The sequence below is a fragment of the Cucumis melo genome, chromosome 1 (assembly GCF_025177605.1).
Source record: "Cucumis melo cultivar AY chromosome 1, USDA_Cmelo_AY_1.0, whole genome shotgun sequence".
Lineage (NCBI taxonomy): Eukaryota > Viridiplantae > Streptophyta > Magnoliopsida > Cucurbitales > Cucurbitaceae > Cucumis > Cucumis melo.
Window position 1 is genome coordinate 31,348,445 of NC_066857.1, and position 16,980 is coordinate 31,365,424.

The following is a 16,980-nucleotide window of genomic DNA, read 5'->3' on the forward strand; positions in this document are numbered from 1 at the left end:
TCTTAACAAGATAATTCCTATCAATAATAAAGAAAACAAGAGTAAAGTGGCATTACATACAAATCAAAGAAAAAAAAAAGGTAAATAGAACATTCAAGAGGCCCCTAACGATCAATATAACTACGAATGAGCCGACTTGATATTTGGGCATTATAACTACAAAGAAGACTTTTTGGATTTTGATTCTTTCGTATTTTGATACAAAAAATTGAATCATAGCATTAAGAAGTTTGAAAATTTTTAGTACACGTATCAGTTACGAGCGGTATTTGGGTGTTTCTGTTTGAGCCGTACGAGACGAAATTCTCATATACGGTTCTTAGAGGGGGGTCCCCTTGGTTTACCTATCTCAATAAAGTGTATGATTGGTTCGAAGAACGTCTTGAAATTCAGGCGATTGTAGATGATATAACTAGTAAATACGTTCCTCCTCATGTCAACATATTTTATTGTCCATGAGGAATTACGCTTACTTGTTTTTTTAGTACAAGTAGCTATGGGTTTGCTATGACTTTTTACTACCATTCGACCGTTACTGAGGCTTTTGCTTCTGTTCAATATATAATGATGAAAGCAAATTTTGGTTGGTTAATCCGATCAGTTCATAGATGGTCGGCAAGTATGATGGTCTTAATGATGATCATGTGCGTATTTCGCGTGTATCTTACTGGTGGATTTAAAAAACCTTGTGAATTGACTTGGGTTACAGGTGTGGTTCTGGCTGTATTGACCGCATCCTTTGGTGTAACTAGTTATTCCTTACCTCAGGACCAAATTGGTTATTGGGCAGTCAAAATTGTAACAGGTGTATCGGAAGCTATTCCAGTAATAGGGTCGCCTTTGGTAGAGTTATTACGCGGAAGTGCTAGTGTGGGACAGTCTACCTTGACTCGTTTTTATAGTTTACACACTTTTGTATTACCCCTTCTTACTGTCGTATTTATGTTAATGCACTTCCCAATGATACGTAAGCAAGACGTTTCTGGTCCTTTATAGAGAATAAAAATCATATATTTGTAATTTAGTTATTTGTGATTACTCAGGGGGAGGAAGAGTATTTCATTGTTGCAAATATGGATTATTGAAAAATAAGACATGTATTTGGATATTTCCCTTCAACTCCACGAAAATGTATTCGTTATTTTTCAATAATAGTTGAAGGGAATTCTTCGAAGAGAAAATGGATTATGGAAGTGTGTGACTTGAACTATTGATTGGACCATGTAGATATATGTCTTTTTATCTGCCACATTGGGATTCACAACAAAACGTGTCTTTATTCCAACCACCGCGAAAGCTCCATACAGAGGGTAGGCTGGTTCGCTTGAAGAGAATCTTTTCCATGATCAGACTTGACCATGTCGTGCATGACCAGGCTCCGTAAGATCCAGTAAAATAAGTGATATATATGACATAATACAGATTATGTTTTATCTATTTCACTTACTTAATAGTATGAAAAAACATTCATTTCCTCTGCATTGACTCGATTTATAATACTATCGGAGTGAAACAAGGGATCTAAAGAAGCACATAGGCTAGACTCTATTAGTAACAAGTAAATCCTTTGGATGTAAAAAGTATCAATATTATAAATCGAGTCAATGACTCATATACCTATAGTTAACTTATATATATTAACTAAATTAGGACTTTTCCAAGGCTTTAACAACAAACATTATACCCAATTCTTACGTGAATTAACCAAAATTTAAAGACAGAATAAAAAAAGAAAATGCAAATATATAACACTCACTATAGCATAGCCTGCATGGTGGATGTATGTTGAAACCCTTTCAAACTAATGTCATATGCAATTTGAGATCTCTTCTTGTTCATAGCCCACATGTATTATTTATCCATGAAATGTCCAAAGCCCAAATGATTATACAAAATTTTTGTTCCAACATGCAACTTAATTAGTCCCATCGTAACCATCTCCACTTGTTGATGACATGATTTAATATACTAAATATTTAATCAGTGTTGCATCGTACCATTAGGAGTGTTCATAAAAAATCTACTCAATTGAATCCAAATCGTTTTTTGTTTTAACGAAAGTTTTAGTTCGGTTAAGTTATAAAAACTACAAAAATACTAAATTTTTCTTAGTTCACTTTGGTTATGAATTGAAATACTGAGTTCAAATAAACTCAGCTATATTTATATTAATTAATTAAAAAATCAAATTAGACTAAACTGTTTATATATTATATATGTTTTTTAATATTATACATCTTTGCATTATATATATCTTATAAGATCGAGTATATTATTTATGTTAGTTAAAACCAAATCGAATAGAGAAGTGCTTATACATACACTACTATATACGTTTTAAAAATATTTATTACATAAAACAAAAAAAAATTGAATTGTAGATATTCAATTTGGTTTAGTTCAGGTTTGAAAAAACAATCGATTTAGTTCGGTTCAATTTGGTTTGTATTTTAAATTGAAACTTTTAATTTAGTTTGACTATCGAACCAAATGTTTAATTTAGATTTAACTATCGAACCATAAAGACATCTTTGTCGAGATAAAAGTGTCGTTGAAATTTATGAGAAAACAATATTATAAATATGAAATATTCTATTCCATTAATTAGTTTCATATGTTAACAATGAGCTCTCCCTCGTTGAGCTAATTGGAAGACACTACACGATATATTTTAAATGTAACATAATATAACATATCTTGAAAATTTGTTAGACAAACATTATTTTAATTAAATGAATTATTCCATTCAATGTTCTATACTATATTCCTAATATTTTAATTAAGTGAAATATATTCCTTTTCAATGTTTTTTATTCCTAAAACTTAAATATATTTTTCTCTCATTAAATTTAGATTTAATTAGAGGTGTGCATTTAGTTTAACCATTTTATTTAAATTATCTCGTCTCCAAATTTTGAGTATCGTTTTTTAGACTACTTGTTCTTATACCATTTTAAATAATCAAGTAACTAAAAAACGAAGGTTGATAGAGGATGACAAATTTAATATTATATTATTCACCATCTTTGAATCAAAAAAAAAATTGTAGATTTGATGGTGAGGTAATGTCTAATTAAAATTTGGCTTTATTTTTAGAATATATTTTAAAATTTATGCATTAAAAAAAACCATTTTATTACGTAAATTGTTTAGAGAAATGAAACCTTATACATGTGTACGACTCAATTCATTTAACTAATACATAAGTTTAGTATGACTAATAAGGATAAAGAATTAATAAGTTCGATCTATGGTGACCATGTACCATTTAGAATTTAATATCTTATATGAGTTTGTAAGTTGGTATGAATATTCATGGTCACATATATATATATAACATACACAATTAAGTTTAGTACAGTAACTATGGGATGAGGATCGAACTTTAAAGTGATAAGTCATGTTTGTTATTGTTAAGCTAAACTCATCTTGATGCCTAATATTGAAAAAATAAAAATTCTAAAGTCAAATATATATAATAAACCGAATTTTAAGTTTCTAAACAAATTTAATATTAACATGAACAAAGATTAGTGATGATGGACATATACTTGTTCTTGAGATTATAAATCCAAGTTCTCATAGTTAATTAGACTGAAGATAGAAATGTTGAGCTCCTGACAAAAGTTATCTTAATTAATTAATGCTAGTTTAGTTAGATCACTATTATTTATCATTTTTAGACGTTACAATTTGTATAAAATAAGACAACATTTAGATTTAGATATATATTGTGATATCTCTCTAAATGTTTATGTGTGAATACAAATTTTAAAACGTAAGAAAAAGTAGATATAAAATAATATAGTTTTAGAAATATTTTAAATATGATAAATGGAAAAATGGAAGTTTTGATACAATAAAAAATAACTAGCATTAATTTAAGGTGAGATGGTAAAAAAATTTAATGAATGAAAAGTTTAAATGAAGTTATAAATAAATACAATTTCATTCGAAATTAATGTAAACGATAAAATGAACCAAAATATTTACAAATTATTCCGATTCTATTAGAGGTGTACATAAACATAGATTAGACAGGAACTATTGTTTAAATATTTTGATTTATTTTATTATATCGCAAATGATTAATGATATTTTTGTTTTGTTTTTATTTTTGTTTTTGTTCTTTTTTCTTCGGTTTGATGAGTATTAACGATGAAATAATGTTAAAGTAATATGTTGAAAGTATTTATGAAAGAGTAGATTTCTTTGAAAGGCATATTCAAATTTTCTTTAATGATACAGTCTTCATTGCTTTTTGCAAAGATAGGGATTTCACATTAAAATAAAGTTTGCCATTATAAATAAAGAGAGCTTTCTCTACTTAACTTTTAATTTATTAATTCCTACTATATCTAAATATATGTTTTTCTTACTATTATCATAAATCTCTGTTTTGTGTATGAACACAGTAGTTAGCATATGCTATCAAATTTTGAGTTCAACGTTAAGTTGAATCATTATTTCTATTATTATCTTCCAGAAAGATCGAAATGTTTAAAATATTGATGTTGATGAAAATATTAATATCTTAATTTTTGATAAAATATTCAATAAAATTTCACCAATTTTAATAGATATTTTTAAAAAATTATAAAAACAAGAATTCAAAAACTAAATTTAGATTAGTAAATAAACCTTCTACAATTTTAGAAGAGATTAACGTATCTGTTGTTTATATTATATTTATTTTAATGTTGCTTAATTAGTAATTTTTTATAATGAATTTCTTAATCATTCTTATTTATTGATATTTTCATTAGCTTTTCTATACGATTGGTACATTGACAATTTCACCCACATGCATATTTCAAAAAAATTAGATTTTTTTTTTTAATTTTATGTTAGTAATGGGAGCATTTTCAAATATAGTAAGATTACTCAAAATATTCACGAAATATAGTAAAATCTCATATCTATCATTCTATTAGTGTCTACCAGTGATATTGATAGACACTGATAAAAGTCTATCGATATCTATTATTCATAAAATGATAGATCTGGAAATTTATTATATTTTGTAAATATTTTTAATTTACGATCTATTTCTTAAACATTAATGAGGTAAAAATAATATAACATCTATTAGAAGTGATTATGAATCAATGGATATTTTTTATCATTTCAATCGATTTTAGTTTCTTTTGTGACCATTGACAAAATGATGGGAAAAAGACAAAATATATAAGAAAGGAGAGAAGGTAGAAGAAAGGGATAAAGAAAAGAGTGGAGAAGAAAGAATAAAAGGATATGAAAAGAATGAAGGAGGAAAAAGTAAAGAGAAGAAAAGATGAGAGGGGAGAAGAAAGGGTGAGAGAAAAGCTAAATAGAAAAGAAAATTAAGTGCAACATATATGAGATTTTGAATTATTGTCTATTTAGTTAATTCTTGAAGTTTTAAAATAATTAACTATTTTTAGTTTCTGAAGTTTGAAAAAAAATGTTCTGAATAGTCATTAATAATCTGTTTGGAATGATTTAAAAAAAAAAAAGTTGTTTTCTTAAGTTTGAAAATTGTTTGTGGAGATTTTGATAGAAGTTCGACAACGATCATGAAGGATGTTGGTTTTGAGGTGGTTGGGAAAAGTTACTCTAAAATGATAATCAGAGGTTGAAGGTAGTTGTCATTGGAAGTCAAACGACGATAATCACACAAAAAAAAAAAGTTGTATGCAGTTGGTCAATAACAATCATACAAAAACGATTGACAAAGTTGACCGATAATGGTTACCATAAAACAATTGACAAAAATAAGCCAACAAAGATCATCGAAAAATGACCAACAAAAGTTGATAGGCAACGACCACAAAGAAACAATGAAAGAAAGTTGGCTGACAATAGTTGACAGAGATTGTTGTCGAATGTTAGTTGGTAAGGATAGTTGAAGGTGTCATTGTTTCATACAAATTAAGGAGATTAACCATTAAACACACAATTTATTTTTTAAAAAAATTGGTTTTAGGTGTTTATCCTAAACGACATTATTTTATAAATTCATTTTGTCAAAATTTATTTAGGCGGTTGTCAAAACACATTATTTTTTTTTCCAAAACAACTTACTTTTTAATTTAATCACTTGAAAATGGAATCCAAACACATCCCAAGTTGATTAGACAATCATTTCCCTTATTCTCTCCCGCCTAAGCAAGGTTTCAAAACAAGAGACAAAAAGAGTAACGTTTATCAAGAGGAGAAATCTCAAGTTTAAGAGGAGCCTAGGTTAGTACATCAAGGGAAAGAGTCTCAAGTTTAGGAGGCGTTTAAACTCTTGGTTAGGAGTAAACTCTTTAGAAGTTACGATAGTTGAGTTCTATCACGTACTTAAGTATTTCTTTGCAATCGTTAAACAAATCATTTGTCTCATTCTAGGTCATTTGTCTCGTTTTTTCAATTTCCTATAAATCAATTTAGTCCAAATCAAGCTTAAATTAACCTAACAAAGACATGTGTATCTTCAATTTTACAATACGGCAGATGTCAATTTATAAATACTCCAAAATTCAACAATTCACATCTCTCCTTCAATACGTTTCGTTCAAATTTTCACGTTTTCAAATTCTCCTCCCATGATACTTTCTTCGATGAGAGAACATAATCTACATCTACATGTATAAAAGTTTGTTTTATTTCCATCCACATGATCACATCTATAATGACATTTTGTCTTTCTTTTTCTTTCTTTTTATATTTTGTTTTTCATAAACAACATTTGGAAAAAAAAAGAAAAAAAAAAGGTCAAATGAATTAAGTAGGGTTTTCTTTAACTTTATCAACTCATTATTTATATATATGAACACGCTAATTAGGTAAAAAAATCTACTAATTGATTAGGAAATTAATTTTCTTCATTCATAAAGTTTATGAAACTTTACTTTCAATATACATTTGTAAATATTTGTCCTTTGCTCATATCATTGCAATGGTAATCATTGCATTCAAGAATATAGAAAGATACAATACATCATGATCAAACAACATAAACTAAAAAAAAATGTACCAAAATAACACCTACATTTAATTAATTGAGATTGAATAGGACGCTATATATTATCTAATCAAACAAAATTGAGAGAGATTCTGATAAAATAAAATACATAGATTATTGAACTTTCAATTTCTTAAAAAAGAATACGTGTCTATTAAGATTAACTTAAATTCAAGAGAAATTAGTGTGATTTTTTTCTTATCCACATTCAACTTAAACAACGAGTGATTTTGCAGCCAAATTTATAAATTGAAAAAGAGACTATAGTAGCTAGTACTAGGTACTCATTGAATATCAAACTTTTGAGCCTATCTTGTCAACAATATACTTCACTTCTTTTTAAGATGTGAAAGGCTATCCTAGATGTAATCTATATTAGTTTATAGCTATTGTGAGAAATGCCAATTGAATAATTAAAGTTCACATTTAGCTACAATAATTCTAATCTCTTATAATCTAGGTGTATCTTTCTAACAAAAGAAAAAAAAAAGGCTAAAAGGGACATCTCTATTTTAATTTTAGATCTTCCTATGATCACACATCTATAATTTTATATTTAGTAATTAAAATCACATAAAAAAATATTTTATATAGTGCTAATAATAGTAAAGTATAGTCATCACTTGAATGAACGATGACTCTTTAAAACTAAATTATTGAAATATTGTTTCTAAAACCATTCAAAATAATATCGTATGTGAAATTTGAGATGTGTTATAAGAAAATAAATTCAAACTCTCTCTCAAACATCCAACAATACAAAATCGTCCATCACATTGTTCTAACCTCCTCAAATGAATTTGAGCGTAGGGTTAAGATTAAAATAAAAATGTTTTTTTCCATAAAATTATGATTTCAGTTTTTACATTTTTAATTGTCCAATTTCTATGCATATACTCAATTAATTGTAAGTTTAGTCCCTTCAAAATTAATTTTGAGTAAATAGTAATAATAATTTAATTCAGGTAAGGAAATATAATATATGAACATGTTTTCAAAGTCTATAATGAAAATACTAATAAGTACCATAAAATATTTTTTTTAATATAAAAACCAGCAATTGAAATTAAATTTAAGATTTGTCGAGAGTACATAGTTTAAAATTAAACATTTAAAATTAAAAAAAGTAAAATAAAACAAACCTACACTTTAACCAAATTAAGAGACATTTATACCTACCATATGAAAAATGATTTTAAGAAAGAATCACTTTGATCCCTACTCCAAAAGAAAGAAGGGCTAAAAACCCAATCCATATTATATATAGTCATGATTACTTTCTCCATACCCACTCCTCTTTCAACGTTGTGGGTATGCCAAAGGCTCTCTTTGTAGGCATTTTTTGGTCAATTTGTTCCCATTAATTTTTGTGATGATCATAAGCTATATATTATCATATTTGACACTTTTCTTTGGATAATGATATATTGATTTGGAAAACCAATGCCAACCAAGGTTTTTAATATTTTATTTATTATTCAAAATGGAAAGATTGCCTCATCTTCCTTTTTTAAAAAAAAAAAAAATAATTAATCATTAAATAATATAATTGATCTCCAATCTCTTTAATTAAAAGGACTCCACAATTAATTAATTTTAGATAATTGGTTTTGCAATCATTTGGCGTATGATTTTTCTTTTTGCAGCTTCCAAGTGTTTTAAATGCCCATAAGAGGTAGCTAAGCTAAGATTTTGATTGAAAAGTTGTGAATGATAATCCAAAGGAAAGTAGGTATGTATGAATAATTGTGATAGATTATATTGGAAAACCACTCATTTCTAAAGAGGATAAATTTAAGATCTTGTGATCTCTATCTTTCCCCACTCTAATTAATTGCTTATCTACAGCTATAGAACCTTCTGTTCTGTACCATTTTGTGTTGTGATTTTTTAGGGTTGTGTACTCACAATTCTATTTTACAAAAAAAAAAAAAAAAATCATATTTTTTCTCTAATTTTTGAAAAATAATATGTGTTTTTAGTCTCCAAAATATATATATAAAATATTAGTCATCAACTTTTATAAAAGATGCATTTGGTTCTTGAAATTTTCGAAGATAAATTTTTAGATCCTAAGGAATCATTTGGGACAAAATTTATCTAGCACTATGATAATCACCTACCGTAAATACTATTTAAAAGTCTTTAATTAGCTATCGTAAACATTATTTTAAAACTCTCGATTTGCTACAACATTTACTATTTGTTACCGCTTTCATTATTTGACATTCTTTTTTTTACTACAATGTTTACTTTTTCCTCGTCAAACTAAAAAAGTTTACACGCAAAACACATATTATTATAACTATAACTAAAATAATCTACAACCTGACACAAATTATATTCTAATCAAACTACAATAACCCGAAGGTGTTTGGGAAAAATATTAAGCAAGACTATAATAACCACCTCTAGCTATAACAAGCACTATTTAAAAATATCTCATTAACTACCGTAAACACTATTTCAAAACTACTCCTTTGCTACGGTTTTTACTATTTGACATTTATCATTTTTTTATTCTTTGCTATGTACGGTGATTATTATTTCCTTCTTAAACAAAAATAAACTACAACACAAACACATACTATTCTAATCTAAATTAAAATAATCTACACCCCAAAAACAAAGTATTATAACTCAACTATAATAACACTCATGACAATAAACTCACTTCCTATCCTAAATACCTCTAAAGTTTTAAAAATGGTCAATAAAAAGTCCTTCAAATAGTTTTTTAAAATTAGACAATTGCTATTTTTAAAATAATTTTTCTATTTTAAAATGTAATATAACTGTTGAAAATAATAATAATAAATTATTGGAATAACATTTTAAACCATTTTAAAAATTTCATGACTAAAAACGTATGTTTTGGAAAATTAGAATTTAAACTAAATGCACATAATATTTTTGTAAAAAAGATTGGAGATTAAAAAAAAAGTACATTTTGAAAATTTAGTAACAAAAATAAGCAATTCCTTCCAAATTTATGAACTAAAGAGATAATTTCCTAAAAAAAGTTCTATTTCAATTTTATTTGAAGGGAAGTGAAACTTTGGCCTATTGCAAAGCAAGTTAATTGATTCAAATTCATTAATTAATCATAATTATATTTATGTTTATTCCAAGAATTAATTAGTTAAAGAGGTTAATTGCATTATTAAAAAAAGAAAAACTTGAGGTTGCATACTTTTCCTTAATCTAAATTGAATATGGTGGGAATTTTTTTTTGGAAAGTGAAACTTTTTCCCATTTTTTTATAAGCCAAAATAGTTATCTCCTAATCCTATGTAACTTCTTTTTATTTTTCTTTAATTTAAACCAAATCAAATCCAATTTTAAGATATGTGTTTTTTATAATTTAAACCGAATCAAATCAACAACTAAATTCAATTTACTTGATTAAAGTTGAAAAAAAAATCATAACTAAGTCAAATAAAAATTTTAATATCAACGTAAACATAATTCAATTGATATAAAGGTTACGGTACTGAATATTGTCAGATATTCGATTCCCTCGCATTATCATGTGACCAATCAAATGCATACACGTGTATGCACTAGTTCGATGCGGGTTGCCGCATCAAGAAACGAACTTTTAGGTTAAAGAATTGCATATAACTTTAGTCATTTTATTATTAGAGAAATAATTTGAAAACTATGCTCCTTTTCAATATAACTTTAGACTTTCCTTTTGAATATATATATAAATATTTATATAGAACCATATCTAAGACTAGACATATCATGGGTTCTGTCAAAATAACAACTTGGAGAAGAGAATCAAATGGTGTTTTCCTCTTATAAAAAGAGAATAGAAAAAAAGAAAAAAGTTCCATTTGAGGGTCTATATCCCACTTACTACAATCACAATTGGCCATTTATGAACTTAAGAATCTCTTAGAAACACACATTGAACTAAAATGAAAAGATTGTCACACACAAATAATAAGTTAATAACCTTATACTTCATCTAAAAATATTCAAGCACAAAGTGTTTGTACGTTGAAAGGACTAAAAATTTTCTCCATTATCACGATTATGTGGTTAAAATCATCCGATTTTGATTTTGATGTACGTTTCATATCATATTGTTACACACTCACACCTTTCCTAAAAGAATGAAGTGACTTTTGCTTATGATCGTTTGATCCTAAGCATATCGAAATCAAATATAATTACTTTTTGTACTTTTTAGTGTGTTATAGCTGTTGTAGGTTAGTGTACATATCAACATAGTAGATGACAGAAGAGAAAACTTTAAGACCCTATTTGGTAGGGGTGAGCATGATAGAAAGAAAAATTGAGCTGATCGACAAAACCGAAGTTGGTCGGTTGGAAAACGATAAGGACCGGTTAATTTCGAAAAGTTCCAAATCAAGAATTTCCAAAAATTATTTGTAAGTGTTAAACCGACCCGACAAAAACCGACCGACCCTTACTCATCGATGTCGAGGTCGATTTGACACTTTACTTAACCGAATATGATTGGCTCGGGATCAATTTTGTCAAAAAAACGAACTCTGATCGACCAATGATCATCGCTACTATTTGGTAACCGTTCCATTTTTTTTCTTAAACTAAACATATTTCCTCTCCACTTCTTATCATGGTTTTGTATATTTCTGTAGCAAAGTAATTGAATTAATAGTCAAATTCTAAAAAATAAAACAAAATAAAAATCAAATTTGATGAGGATTTTTTGAAACATTGGTAAAAAATAATTAAATAAAATGATATTTACATGGTTAATTTTCAAAAACTTAAAATAAAATAGTTATCGGAGTTAAAATAAATATTTCAATTACAAAAGTTTGATTTTCTTTTTCTTTTTTTAAGATAGTATTAGTCAATGAGTTTTAAAAGTTTTTAATAAGTCCAAAAAAATTACTTTTAATTCTAATAAAATAATAAGTATATTGGACATTTTTAAAATTAACAAACTTATTAAATTATTATATCTTTTTGTCATTTAAAAACTCAATATTCTCAACTTAGTGAAGGCCCAAAAAGTCATATATTCTTGAGCAATTTGCTAGTACTCTACCACATAGCAATATCAAATCAATCACACCCAAAGAACCTTTATTTTCAACCCATTTTCTATTTTCCCCATTATTTTTATATATCCTATTTTTAGATTATATATTTATTTCCAATAAATCTTAAATTTAATATTTATAAAATAATTAATCATCCTAAATTGACCTAATCGTAAAAAAATAAAACATAGTCCTAATATCAAACTAATTTCCTACTATAACACTCACGAATACCAGAATATAATTAATAATAATGATGATTTTTGTGAAGAAAAAAAATACAAAATGTGGATATATTTTTCAAAATTTGTAATGAAAATGTTATTTGATAAATGATAACAAACCTTTTCTTTTTTAGGAGAATGAACAATGAGTCAACGGTAGAGTTTAAATTCAAGATTTGTTGTAAATACAGAAAAACTAAAAATTGAAGATGTCAAAGTATAGGAACAAAATGATATTTTAACCTTCTTCTTTTTACTATTATTTGTTTAATTTTGCTAAATCATACTTTAACCTAAAAATTTAAGTTAGGTTACAATAATTTTAATTATATCACTAATTTAATACTCTCATCATGTGTAGACTTGCAAACTTACATGTAAGACAAATTGAGGAGGTAATAATGCTATGTAGATTCAAATACGAAACGTTTAAGTCTTGATACCATATTAAATAAAGTAAATATTAAAATTAAAAATCTTGTACAAGATATGAAAGTTTTAAAGTAAGCAAAAGAATATCATTTAGAGAGAGAGAGAGGAGAGAGATATTGACTCAGATTTAAGAAATGAAGCCTATAAAAAGCCATAACCACTCATTGATATCCTTCAGACATTTGCAATTCTATTCATTTTCAAAACTTTGAAGAAAAAAGAGAGATTTATCAGACAATTTTTTTTTCTTCTTTCACATTTCATCACCAAAAAGACTCGACAAATTCAAAGTTATTTCATTTAATTTTCTAAATCCTCTCAAAAGGTGGGTCTTCTCTCTCTCTCTCTCTCTCTCTTTCTCTCTCTCTCTCTCTCTCTCTCTCTCTCTCTCTCTCTTCATATATTATTCTTTGTTTTTTTTTAATGTATTATTGGCTAATTTGGGTTTAATTTATGTATTTTTCATGATCAAATTATTAGACTTCAGCATGAATGTGTCCTCCATGTTCATGAGCGAGATCACCACTCAACAACCATTGATAAATCTTCCACCAGGAAGACTAAACACCAACCACTTCTCCAACCTAAGAAAATTGCAAAAAGAGAAGGTCGTGTTCGTGATTGGTGCCACCGGAACGGGAAAATCTCGGTTGTCGATTGACATCGCCACCCAATTCCCATCGGAAGTCATAAATTCCGACAAGATGCAAGTCTACCATGGCCTCGACATAGTAACAAATAAGATCACAAAGCAAGAACAATGTGGTGTGCCTCATCACTTGCTTGGAATTATCAATCCCTTCTTGGATTTCTCCGCTTCCAACTTCTCAGATATGGCCATGCTTTCCTTGGATGCTATTTCTAGCCACGACCGGTTACCGATCATCGCTGGTGGCTCGAATTCTTATATCGAAGCCTTAATCGACTCAAATTTTCGATTGAAATATGAATGTTGCTTTCTTTGGGTAGATGTGTCAATGCAAGTATTGCAATCGTTTGTATCTGAACGAGTAGACAAGATGGTAGCGAATGGAATGGTTGACGAGGCTGAAAAGTTCTTCGATCCCGCTAGAGATTATTCTCGAGGGATCAAAAGGGCAATTGGAGTTCCCGAATTCGACTCGTATTTTCGATGCAGGTCATTGTTGGATGAGGAAGCTCAAGAAAAACTTTTGGAGGAATCCATAGCAAAAGTGAAGGAGCACACATGTAAGCTAGCATTAAAGCAATTGGGAAAAATCCAACGGCTGAGAAACATCAAAGGATGGAACATACATAGATTAGATGCTACAGAGGCCTTTACAAAGCAAGGGAAAGAAGCAGAGGAAGCATGGAACAAGCTCGTCACCATACCGAGCACGACGATAATCGACCAGTTTCTTCACCCAAACGCCGTTGCCACAAAATTCCCGACGAATTTAGCATCCCTTATCGGCGTGCCCCGGAAAAGAAGTGCAGCCATGGCAGCTGCAACTCCTTGAACAAGAACAAAAAGCATTGCCTATAGATATTTGAGATGATACATGATCAAATATTAGAGGGTAACAAATTCAAACAAGCATAGTTTTGAGTGGAAAAAAAAAATTACAAGAGGGAATATATATATAACAATATATAAATATATATACATTACAAAATTAAGACTACAAATAATAAAGACAATTTGATAAAAGTGCCATTTCCAATCTGTTTAGTGATGTAAAATTGAGGTCTTTTTGGGGATCTTCAATTGGATCATTTAGTAAAACCAAATAATTTAGATTAAGGTGTGATTATGGGAAATGGTCATTATAACCATTTAGATATGGTTTATTCTACATATAATGTGTGTATTTATTTATTTCTTTTTCTTACATACATACATACATATATATAATGAAATTTTGTTCTTGAGTGTTGGTTTGATGATTTTTTTCTCTCAATTTCATACCAAAATTATTTAATGTCACAATGATATATATGATGTAGAAATTGATTCCCAATTATTGTATATATCAAGATATTAAACAATATTATAATGTTAACAATAAATATATATTTGTTTCATTTTCTTAATAGAATATATTGAGTAACCTATTTTTTATATTCAAATTAATTTTTGAAAATGTCTTAAAGATCCATTAACCTTTTTTTTTTCCTATTGCATATTTTAATGTCATGTCATTTCTTTAATTACTATCTTTCATTTTTTTTTTCATCTATAATAATTGTTGCAATAATGAAGAAACTATTGATTATATTAAGAAAGAAAAGGGAAAAAAAAACCTCTCCTTCACATCTAATCTATATTTATTAAATGATATTCTCAAGAATCTTGTCTTGATTAATATATATATATATATATATATATTGTATGATCGACATATGACTAATCCCTAATTTACTCATTTTTTACTAAGTGATTAGACATGTCTTTAAGACCTACTTAATTTATGAACTCTCTTACTTCCTACACATCATGAAGAATTAATCATTGTCAATGAGAAAAAAAAGAAAGAAAAAACAACCATCAAGTGTAATTGTTTGATTTACCTTGCAAGAATTTTTTTTACTCTAATAACATATACTTTAAGATTCTAGAATAATCAAATCGTTGATCGCATATTATTGTTTCTAAACTCGAAAATTTGTTTTTATGTTTGAACTTTATGTTGAATAAAAAATAACATTTCACACTCGAACAAAATAGAAAAGTAAGTTGATGGACTAGTAAATACAAAAAGTTAGTGAAAATCAAAGAATAATGTTGAACTACCTAACAGATTAGGTCATGTCTAATCATTTTCGAAATTAACAAATATGAACTATGTTTAATTCATATTGTAAACGTAATCTATTAATGGTAATTTAAACATATGGGCTATATTTATCCACGTCTCTTATCATTTATCAATGTTATATGATCATAATGAAATGTGTGCTTCACCACGAAATCTGTAATTTGCGAAAGTGAGGGTCATCAATCCAATTACGTTTAATTATTACGTGGGATCTAATATCTTTACTGTTATTATCATTATAACCACATAAATTATTGTCATTAGATTTTTTTTACTGAAAAATTTTCTATATTTACTGTTACTTTTACTATTATCCTTCATCACCCTTAAACTCAAATAGAATGTGAAAGATTCATATTTCTAAGTAATTAAACATGATCAAAAACAATCTAATTACATATGGACCCATTAAGAATAATTCATCAATAAAATTTTTTATTATAATTTCACTAATTTTCATTATAACCCTTTTAAAAAAACGTTCGAATTTAAATAATAATGATAATAAATGTTTACATGACTCATTCACTTGGTAGTACAAATCCTTCATCTCTAATGGTCTTTAATCACAAGAAAAAGAAAAAAGGTGTCCGTGGTACTATCATAATTATTGATTTAGACACCTATGTGTCTCTCTAATATATAATCCTCCACATATATATAATTTTGTTTCTATTGTACAAAATTAAGGAAGCAATTGAAGTGATATATATATATATATATATATATATATATATATATATATATATATATATATATATTTAAAAGTGATCTTGTTCTCTTATAGGAGTCTAGTGATATCAATATATATATAGATAGAATTTATCAATTATTGCATCTAATTTTGGGACAAAAGTTGTAAATGCATCTTATTGTATTGTATAGATATCATACTCACTTTGTAAAAAAAGAAAGAGTCATATCACTGATTAATAATAGGTGAGATGTTTTTTTAAAAGATGAAAGCTCCACTTATGCTAAGATAAAGTTAATTTTTAGCCATAATTTTTTATGTTAAGATGTAGTTTTTTTAGAAATATATATATATATATATATATATATATATAAGAATTAGATGGATTTTTAAAAAATAAAATAAAAGAAGTTATCGTACTCATGTTAATAATAATAAATAAGCAAACATCTCTTCAAAATCAATTTGGATAAATTCACTTGACTACATATTGATCTAATATGAATAAAGTTTCAATTTCCTCTCAATCGATTAATATAGAATTAACTCCTAGATTTTTTTTTTATATGTATGAATCTATTCATAACACATCGTCTCATCATCTATCACAAACTCAGCCTCAAAAGTAGAACTACAACCTAGTCTAGTGAAATTGTTAACTTATATATATGGCTTTCTAATTTCAAAATCTAATCAATCCAAACTTTTTAATGTATCTATTAAAAGATAGGTCAATTTTGTATAGTCTCCGAAATTTTGTCACCATATTATTTGTTTGTTTGTTTATTTTCCCTACTCACTTTTATTTTATGTACAT

At 27.2% G+C, this 16,980-nt stretch overlaps 1 protein-coding gene across 1 annotated transcript; it reads left to right on the plus strand.

Moving 5' to 3' along the window:
- The first annotated feature begins 12,754 nt into the window (after positions 1-12,754).
- On the plus strand, positions 12,755-14,582 carry LOC103492689 (adenylate isopentenyltransferase 3, chloroplastic). Its single transcript, XM_008453160.3, has 2 exons — positions 12,755-13,014; positions 13,170-14,582. The coding sequence occupies exon 2, from the start codon at positions 13,178-13,180 to the stop codon at positions 14,168-14,170; it is 993 nt and encodes a 330-aa protein (XP_008451382.1). The 5' UTR covers positions 12,755-13,014; positions 13,170-13,177; the 3' UTR covers positions 14,171-14,582.
- Positions 14,583-16,980: the final 2,398 nt, after the last annotated feature.

Bases quoted from the DNA above. Each gene is read 5' to 3' on its own strand.
- LOC103492689 (XM_008453160.3), top strand. From the start codon at position 13,178: ATGAATGTGTCCTCCATGTTCATGAGCGAGATCACCACTCAACAACCA.